Source organism: Apium graveolens, chromosome 5, assembly GCF_009905375.1.
Source record: "Apium graveolens cultivar Ventura chromosome 5, ASM990537v1, whole genome shotgun sequence".
Lineage (NCBI taxonomy): Eukaryota > Viridiplantae > Streptophyta > Magnoliopsida > Apiales > Apiaceae > Apium > Apium graveolens.
In genome coordinates, this window is record NC_133651.1 from 293016280 (window position 1) to 293026691 (window position 10412).

Consider the following 10412-nt stretch of genomic DNA (forward strand, 5'->3'; position numbering starts at 1 on the left):
CCACATATATCTCCTTGTATTCACTCCAAAAAGTTTGGGCATTCAATTGAAACTTTCACAGGAGATGGTCTAGTTATCAATTTTCCTTGAAAATAAGCAATACAAGGGACATCTTTAGATGAAGGAACAATTTTGTTCTTGATAGGTTGTCCATTTGAGTTTTCTATAATTCTTCGCATCATTGTTGAACCCGGATGGCCTAAACGATCATGCCACATCATAAAATTAGTTGGGTCCTCTAATTTTTTGTTCACCACCATATATGATTCAACTGGATTTATAAAGGTGTAATACAATCCACATTTATATGAGGGGAGCTTTTCAATTAACTGCTTTACCCCTGAGACAACTGATGTGATATATAAAAATTATTCATCATTTGCATTTGTTGTCTCGATGTGATATCCATTTTTACGTATATCTTTGAAACTCAATAGGTTTCTTTTTGATTTGGTGGAAAACATTGAATCATCAATAGTAAGTCGTGTTCCATTAGGTAACACTATATTTGCTCTTCCAGAGCCATCAATAAGATTTGATGCACCAGATATGGTGTTCATATTAGCTTTAGCTAACTTTAGATGTGAAAAATATTTTTGATTTTTTAGAATTGTGTGTGTTGTTGCACTATCTGCTAAGCAAAGTGATTCCTCATCTTTTATGACATATGGTGAGAGGCTGTTGGACATGTTCTTCATACAAAAATAAAGCAAAATTAGAAATAAAACATCTCATAACTTTCCATAGATTTGAAATTAAGCAACATCTTAAAAACCCAGACAAAAGAGAGTTTATAGTTCATCCGTAAATACATAAACATTTAGGCCTTTTATTTAATTGGAATCATCACCGCCAAATTTGGCCACCTCCATATTTCCATCTTCAAAGAAATCAGACACTTCCATGTGAGTAGAGTTGAGTGGATCAATTTGATTATCTCCATCAAGGTGAGTTTCAAGCTGGGAAAGACCCAGAGGATCATGTTGCTCAGTAAAATTAGTCTCAACACCTTTTAAAGAAGCTTGGTAGAGATCAACAAGGTGTTTGGAGGTACAGCATATTTTACTCCAGTGTCCTTTCATTTCACAACGATGACAAATGTTTTCAACCCTTTGACCCATCATATTTCCCTTAGGCTTTTCCTCATTCTTTGTCCACTTCTGGTGGTGAGGCTTCTTTTTAAAATTTGAGAAGTTTCGATATTTATGACCTCGATCATGCCCAAAACCACGTCCATGGGCATGTCCACGACCTCGTCCAAAACCACGTCCTCGTCCTCGTCCACGTCCAAAATCATTATTAGTAACAGCATTCACTTTAGGGAATGGTGTTGAACCAGTTGAACGAGCTTGATGATTTTTCATCAAAAGTTCATTATTTTGCTCAGTAAGAAGCAAGACAGAAATAAGTTCAGAATATTTCGTGAACCCCGTTCACGATATTGCTGCTGCGAAAGCATATTGTTGGCATGAAAAGTGGAATAAGTCTTTTCCAGAATATCTTTATCGGTTACATTTTCACCCCATAGTTTCAGTTGAGAAGTGATTTTGAACATTGCTGAATTATACTCGCTTACGCTTTTATAATCTTGCAAGCGTAAGTGTAGCCAATCATAGCGAGCCTTAGGGAGTATCACAGTTTTTTGATGATCATATCTCTCTTTTAGATCATTCCAAAGGTTTAATGGATCCTTAACAGTCAAGTATTCAGTTTTCAAGCCTTCATGAAGGTGATGTCTAAGGAATATCATGGCTTTTGCCTTTTCTTGCTCAGTTTTCACATTTCCTTCCCTTATGGTGTCTCCAAGACCCATAGCATTAAGGTGGATTTCAGCATCAAGAATTCACGTTAAATGATTATTGTCGGTGATATCAAGTGTGTTGAATTCAAGTTTCGTGAGATTTGACATTTTTCTTACTACAAAATATAATTAAGATAAATATTAATTCACGAAAACAAACAAATATAATCAAGAAAACACATTCAAACACGCACTATATGCACAAATTAATAAAAATTTGACAACTATATGCGTGTATAAGTTAAACAAATAAACATGCGTGTCAATTATGAAGCATAAAGTATAATGCATGGCAAAAGCTACGTATAAAATATATTATGCATGAAGTATAAAAATTTGAATACGCCTAAATATAATGCAATAATTTGTTTGCGACAAGATTGGAAATAAAAGCGATAGAAAACATAGTTATCACATACACAAAACCACTAACAGTTAATATACAAATATTTGAACAAATTATGATACCCTATGCTTACTCTATGCTTACTGTTTTTAATAAGATATATTTTCCTACTTATATATTTTTGTAATCATTACATTAGTGCTAGTGCCTACATAAGCTAGCATGTCAAGTCAAAATAATCTACTGGGTCCATTAACTAGACTAACGAAACTCAATATATCATGTCATTAGCCGCGATTAGAATACTTGTAGCCATGCTTTCATTTAAATTTAGAGAAATAAAGATAAGCATCCGGGATTAAAAATTATTAATAACAAACATGACCTAAATATTATTAAATCCCAAATAAAAGTAAATGTCTCATTTTAGCTATAATGTCATTAAACATCTAAATATCCAAAACCATGCCTACAAATTGTACCTAAACATGCTACTAAATATATATAATTTAAAATAACATTATGATAGAAGCCAAAAATACATGAAGCACTATTATAAATAATTATAAATGTATGTGAACAGGTGAAGGTACAAAAACAAGGCACGTCAAAGACAATTAAGCAAAGCTGGCCGGTTGGTATTCTCATGCTTGTATCTTATTTTTATTTTATTTTATTTTTATTTTTTTTAGCCAGCCCCAGTAGTGACAAGTAAAAGAGTAGATGCTTTTATAATGACAAATAAAAGAATAGGTGCTCTATGCATACATACACTATCACACCAAATTTTCATAGACAACAAAAACCTATGTGAAGGATATACGACAGCAAAACGGATCACAGGCTTTCATCAAAGTTTAATAATCAGGTTCTAGTTATCAGGCAATGTCACCATTTAGAATGATTAACTATTGTAATAAGGTACATGGTTTGTACAATTTACAAAGTAAGCAAAATATAACAGTTACTCGCAAGCCAACAGTACTACTGCTCAGTAGTGCCGAAGTTAAGCTAAAAAATCCACCACCCTTTTTTTTCTTCTTCCGGGCTGATAACGTGTTATGAAAATAACTATAATATAACTAGCTCAAAGAGTATAAGAAAGAGGGAGAAGAAAGAATTGTATTATCATTTTGTTGTATCTCTCAATCTTACACAAATGGGTCTGTATATAGGCCTGTAAATTTAAGTTACAAAGATAGTGAAAAGCCAAAAAAATTGGCTATTAATGAAAAAATACAAAAGATGGGAAAACACAATAGTCATCCAAACTATACTTAACAATTTGAAACATTTTGATTTAAGTAGTGGCTTGGTATTTTTTAACATTTAAATTTTCATATCAGTTTATTTTCCTTTTGCTTTTTTCATTTGTAATGTTAACGCAGCAAAGCTAAATGTTCTGCAAGTAATGGCAGTTGCTTACTCCCCCACAACCTTCTTCCTCCTACCTTCACCCGACCCGACCCGAATTTCTAAAAAATTACTTGTTTTACGTTCATCTGCAGTCTCACCTCCATTAATAAAACGGTTCCGTACGCAAAGAAAAAACTACCTCCGACCCAAGATTCTCAGAACCCGACCCGACCCGTTTCTTCTTGAACTACCCTTTACGATTCCCGAGGAAATTCTCGTTGACCCATCACCCGATAACCCATTACCCGACCCGTTAATTGAGGAAGCTTTGCAAGAATGTGATGTTGAATCACTTGAAACTTCTATTTTAGATGTTAATAGTAATGTTAGGTTAGGCAAATTTTCTAAATTTACAGTTTTTAGATTTGGGTTGTTTTTGGTTGGGGCTTTTGTGGTTCAGACTATTTGTGCTGTTTTGTTATTCGGGTCGGGTCAAAACGGGGTAGTGGATAGTGAGGATGAAAGTAGGGTTTTGGGGTTGAATGGTGATGGGGTTGGGAAGTCTAGGATTTTGGTGAATGGGAATGAGGTGGTTTATGTCGATGAAGTCGAAATGCGGAGGAGAATTAAGGAGATTCAAGTGATGGCTAGGGAAGTGAGGGAGAAGGAGAGAAGGGAAGGGAAGAATGGTAATAATGAGGATGTGAGTGGCGAGGGTGACGGTGTTGATGTAAGTCGAATTGAGAAGGAGGTTATTAGGCGGTTAGGGAAGCCGGTGAAGGGTGTGAAGAAGAAGTCGGTTGGGTATATGAGGAAAGATGATGTTGATAAGGATGGTTTGGTTAAGGGGGATATTGATGAAGCTTTGTTAGTAAAGAAGGCGGAATTCGAGAATTTAGTTATTAGTAAAGTGGATAATTTTAGGAATTCAGATGATGATAGGATTAGTGAGGTTGGAAACAGTGGTGAAGTTCTTCAGAGTGAAGTTCGGGAAGAGATTGATGACGATACCGGTGGTATGGAATTATTGGATAGTGTAAGTACGGTAGAAAAGCCAAATGCTGATGTAGTGAGGAATGATTTAGTTAATTTGGAGGAAGAGGACGGAAGTAGGACGGTTGAACCTACGAGGAAGAAGTCAAGTCAAGGGAAAGAAAGAGTAAAACTTGGCAGAGCCGAACCACTGAATGGTAATTTCTATAAGAATTTTACTGACTTCTTATTATTTCAATATAAGTACTCGAATTACTTATTATTTGATTGTGCTTATTGTGAAGTAGATCATTTATCTTGATGCCTTAGAATGTTATCACCTAAATTTGGGAGTCCCGATTTCAGACATGAGTGGTCAAGTGTAATAAATTACCGTTCTAGTAACTACAAGGGAGTTGCATTATACATTAGAAGACTAGTAATTAGGCATTCCAGCATACTAAACACTAGTACTACTGTTTCAGTGTAACATTATACCACACGCTATGTTTCTCTTTAAAAGTTGTATGATGCAGAATTAAGGAGACTAGGAAAAATTAGAAAGAGAAGTTTGGTTAATTATCACATAAAATTTACTAGCTAGGAGATGATATAAATGAACCACCATCCCTAGGATTTCTCAACTGTAGAATATAGGATAATAGGAATTTGGTTACGTAGATACCAACAAGAAGAGAAAAGCTCAATATGAATGCTCTTCGAATATTAAATTTCTATAATGAATTGCAATTAACTTTATTCCTAAATAGCAACATAAAATACATACAAAAATATTTTAATTCCGCTCCGTGTCATTGTTTGTCATTATTAACAAGATAGCATTATAGTCATATGTACGCTGTTTATAACTCACTCTATCTGGGGAAAGGATAGTATTACAAGAATAAATGAAATTTAATCTGTATGTGATGCATAACAAATGGTCTTTATAAATTCAAAGAAGAGCTTGTCGTCTTTAAGTTTTAGTAACACTTGGAAGCTTATATATTGTCTAAAAAGATGGGCAGAAAAATTAATATAAAGGTGTCCACATATAGTTTAAATTCCTACCCTCAGGGATTCAATTGTTAACCTTGATCTCCAAGAACCTCTGAACTGGCTGGGCTTATTTTTTTTCCGTTTATTTCTTCGAAATCTAACTGGTGGTTGACATTAATATTTTGGTTGGTCCCGTAGGCATTTTATTTCAAATCAGTTAACTTTCAGTAAAAGATAATACTGTCAGCTTGCTATAGAACTCTTGCATTCATTTGTAAAACTGTTAACAGAATAATTGCGAGTTATTTCAGAATTCTACTCAGGATTTTAAGGAGTATCGCATGTATTTTTTCCAAGTTGGGAAAGTTTCTCGTAAAAACTTGCTGCTAATAGGTGTACATAGAAGATCATTTCTTCAGTAAAAGCAAAGTAATTGAAGTGAGAGATGTGACAGTTTTGAGGCAGCATTTGGTGTGTGTGTATAGGTATTTGTTAAAGAACAGTTCTTTTGTGAAAGCATTGGAAAGTTTGAAGGTCGAGAATAGGAGTTGCTGTCTTGACTAGCCATGAAGTGTTACACGTTTCACCAGTCATGCCATGCAACTGTGGATCATCCTGGATTGCAATTCAATCTTGTCCAGTTTCACCGTGGAGCGCATCAAATTCAACAAATCTGGCAACCCACAAATCTTAAAGAAAGAGAAGAAAACTAACAATTCACGATCCAAAAGAGAAAAATGTAGGAGGATTTGAGGCCATCAACTTGAAAATTGAAATTAGAGACAGCTCCTTTAAACAGTGTTGAAATACAGAAGGAACTAGGAAAACTAACATGCCAATTTACCAACAAAAAAAACAAACCAATGGTTATCATGGCGTCCTTTAATGTTTGAACATAAAAAGGTAAATATTAACTGGGTTTTTTAATTGGCCCCTTGTCTGATTCTCGGGTCATTGCCTCTGATTTACAGGTCCTCGTGTCTAATACTTAGGTGGTAGCATTCCACATAGTGGAACTAGTTGTATTACATTCCCATGTAACACTAGTTATTCAGTAATCCATGCCCGATTAAATTCTTTTTTATCAGGCTCCGAATATTTTGCTAACCTTGATCTGAGAGAATCAAAGAATCACCGAACTGGATGGTCTTTTTTCTTTAATTATCAGAAGCTATTAGGTGGTTGAGATTAAAATTTTGGTTGTGCATTATACATTTAATTGCAGGTTATATACTTGTTTCAGTAAAAAAAGTCGTATTGTCAGCTTGCTATAGAACCCTTAAAATCAATTATAAATTGTTAACAAGATAATTGCGAGTTAGTATCAGAATTCTTCTCAGGATTTCAAGGAGTATTGCAAGTTCCCTTGCAACATTTCACTTTGTTTCTCATGAGAATGTGCTGTTATATTTTGGTTTTGAAAATATATTTCTATAGTAAAAGTGGAGTAAAGTATTGGAGGTAGAGACATGACAATGTTGAGGCAGCATTTGGTGTGTGTAGAACATTTCTTTCATATAGTAAGTGTTGAGGCTAGAGAATGGCAAGTATTAAAGCAGCATATGGAAAAGAGTTGCTATCTTGACCAGTAATTTTGCCTTCTTTGACTGTAAGATTTAGTTGCCAGAGTGGAGCTTATAGTTTGGGGCTTTTGTATTTTTTCCCCATGGACAAAAGGGGATATTCAATACTAAGGTCAACTTGTTTGGATCACCAACTTTTCTTATCACCTCGGGGATAGATTTCTGTGACAAGTTGGCTAATTTTTCTTTCCCTGTGTTTTCTTCTGTGTTCACCAGAGTTGAAAGATTTGAGATATAATGGGTACATTATTTTATATTTTTTCTCTATGGACTACATTTATTTGGGTAGGAGCTATATCAGGTGAAGCACTCTTCTTCCCTTCGCTCCCCCTATATTGCATTCTCTTGTCTAGACCAAATGACCAAAGCAGTGTAACTTAATTGTTTAATTTCTAGACCACAGTAAAGAGATATCTGAGTGTACCTCGAAAGTTGACACTTGTATATTTTTTCCGGATATTTTTTCCGTGCCTTAAAAAATAACTTTTTGAGTTCTGGATACACAAGTTCAGTATGGTTTATTCAATCAATACACTGTTATATGAATCTGTATACTTTTCAGTTACACAAGTTCAACATTGTTTATTCAACAAATACACTAAAAGCAATATTATATGAATCTGTATAATTTTTTAAGTTATATTGGTACTGGTGATTCACTGGATGTCTCATGAAATTTTTCCAGGAAAAGCTGTGAAGTTAGATGAATCGAACAAGCTCAATAGAGCAAGTTCTCAAAGGTCTAAATGGTGGCTGAACCTTCCTTATGTTCTAGTAAGTATAAAGAATTCAACATATTGTATTTGTAGATTATTATAGATAGTATATCAAATTTGTGAATGCCAATGGAGGAGCATTATGATGCAATGAGCTTTGTTTTTGTTGCCAAGATCATGAGTTTCATATACCATTATATCCTTTCATTAGATTATGCCCCTGAACAACTTTCGTCCTGTTGTTTTTGTATCAAATGATTTAGGATTTGGTTGATTTTTTTTTCATTCTTTTTGGGATCATTCCCAATAGTATGATCGATGAAGCAACTAACTAAACATGCATACTTTTAAACTTTTTTTAAATTACTGCGAGATGACAAGCACATTACAATGATGTACATAATTTGTAGCTTTTGGTTGTTGGAACATGATTTTAGAATGCAAACTAATTATTCGTTATAAACATAATCGGCAAGAACAAAAATATCTTCTCATTCGGAACTTGCAGTCAAACTTTTTGGTTATATTAGGCTATCAGCTTATATATGAGTGTAATCATATGTTTCATGTCTTAAGGGTCATATTTTGTTCCAGGCTGTGTTAATGCGCACAGGTGGTGATGACGAAGGAGCAAATGGACTATACAGAATAAAAAGCACTTCTCACGGCTGGGATGACTCATCTCATGTTGTTGCTTTTGAAGATCACGGTGATGCAACCAACTTCTGCTATCTTCTGCAATCCTTTTTCGAAGATCTGGAAAGCTTTAATACAGATATAATTCCTATCCCGATAAAAGTGAGATTCTTTAAATAGCTCCACCTTATTTATTGTTTATATAATATGGGCATTAGTGAACGGATAGTCAAAGATAACACTTGAGTAACAAAAAACAAATACTTAACCGAGTGTGTGGAAGTAGGGAATCACTATTAATTAATATGTGGATTAGGAGCCATATTCTTATACTCTCGACTCTTCTATATGTTATAACTAAAATTTTGGGTCAAATTTTGAAATCAGGTAGTTTGGTAAATTTGTAATTCTTAACCGAGGCCTAAGTTTTTTTATTGATAACAAGACGAGTATGCCATGTTATATTCCCATTTTTTTTCCAAGTATGATATTGTCATTTTGATGCATTCATGTACCAGTGTTCTGATTTATTATGAATATATTCTTTTTTCCCCCACATCCTGTGTATCTCAGGAGTTTGACGAGGCAGTTAAATCACATAGCATGGAGGTAGTTGTTGTGAAAAAGGGGCAACTTAAGCTTTATGCTGGTCAACCACTCTCTGATGTCGAGATGGCCTTGCGCTCCCTTATTGAACAAAGCTAATTAGCATCAACTTGGCGGTAGAGAGTACACACCATTAATAGTTCAGTTAGGTTTTATTCCTTTCTAAGCAGCGCAATGTCTAAAGATTGCCTCAACTGCACCTAGATGAGAATTTTTTTGGCTAATTAACATCACAGTTTTGCCGATATCTGTAAAAGCTTAGCCTCATATGTCTATGATCTCAACTAGTAGGCACCATTTTTGTACCCCATGATATGAAATACAATATGTTCTTTACATTCCTCTATTCCTCAAAAACTACTTTAATTCTGCAGGAGTTGGAGACCACAGAATGTCAAATAGTGAAGTACAGCATTATTTATTACTGAAGGCCAAATTTAGAGCCTGTTTGTTGTTTTAGATAAACTTGGTATAAATTTTAGATGAAAAATTCTATTTGTGTAACAAGTCGAAACTTAATTAAATGTGAAAAAACAGTTCTGGAGTTTAGCTAAATGAGTTTTTTAACTAACTTATTTAACTTCTATAATAAAGAATAATATCAATATTATAGCTCATAAATTTAAGTTTTAGATTTATTTTTATATTATTATTAACTTGTAAATTACCCATCAACATCAAAATTATTTAATAATATGATAATTTTATCATTGCTCGATCAAAAGTAAAAGACCATGCAAATATTTTTGCCGAAGGTTAGAAATTCGACCGCCTTGTGCGTATGTTATTGATTAGAAAACAAAAGAAGTCAAAAACACAAATTCATGTAAAAAAAGGCGAGCCAACATTTTTTGATCTTATTTTTTTTCAAATTAAAATACTAATTTTTTCAAGTTTGTTTGTGATTTTACCATTTAATAAATATATTTATAAAAATATGGGTTGTAACCAAAATCAACCAGAAATGTAACTTATTTTAATTTTTATGAAAAATAACTGATTTTTTCTCTGCCTCATTCAAATTTGCATATGGTTGTAATGGGTTACAAAATCGTATTTTTGTAAAAAATATTTTTGAAAAATCGTATTTTTACATTAAAAATGTAATTGAACATATTTTTACATATATAACTTAAAAAAATCGCTCCTAGGTTCTATCAAAAAAATAATTTAAAAATCATTTTTTTTAAAAGGCCAAAAATTGAGTTTTTGAAAAATACCCAAGTCTAAATTTTTTTTTTGGCAAAAATTTGTCATTTTTAAAAAAAATTGCAAAAAAACTTTTTAATTTACAAAATTACTATTCTTCAAAATTATTTTGCAAAAATACGATTTTGGCAACTGAAATTAACCGGATGCAACGTTCGACTAGTTTCTCCAATCTCATACAACCTCAA

At 33.4% G+C, this 10412-nt stretch overlaps 2 protein-coding genes across 2 annotated transcripts; one reads left to right on the forward strand and one right to left on the reverse strand.

Annotated features, from left to right (window-relative positions):
• Window positions 1-833: 833 nt before the first annotated feature.
• On the reverse strand, window positions 834-1813 carry LOC141661045 (uncharacterized). The gene is made up of 2 exons (XM_074468027.1): window positions 1429-1813; window positions 834-1348 (listed from the first exon to the last, which is right to left on the reverse strand). Exons 1-2 carry the CDS (start codon window positions 1811-1813, stop codon window positions 834-836), a joined length of 900 nt encoding a protein of 299 aa, XP_074324128.1.
• A 1661-nt stretch (window positions 1814-3474) lies between these two features.
• On the forward strand, window positions 3475-9359 carry LOC141659149 (uncharacterized). The gene is made up of 4 exons (XM_074465900.1): window positions 3475-4693; window positions 7743-7831; window positions 8368-8571; window positions 8983-9359. Exons 1-4 carry the CDS (start codon window positions 3559-3561, stop codon window positions 9112-9114), a joined length of 1560 nt encoding a protein of 519 aa, XP_074322001.1. The 5' UTR covers window positions 3475-3558; the 3' UTR covers window positions 9115-9359.
• The last annotated feature ends 1053 nt before the right edge of the window (window positions 9360-10412 follow it).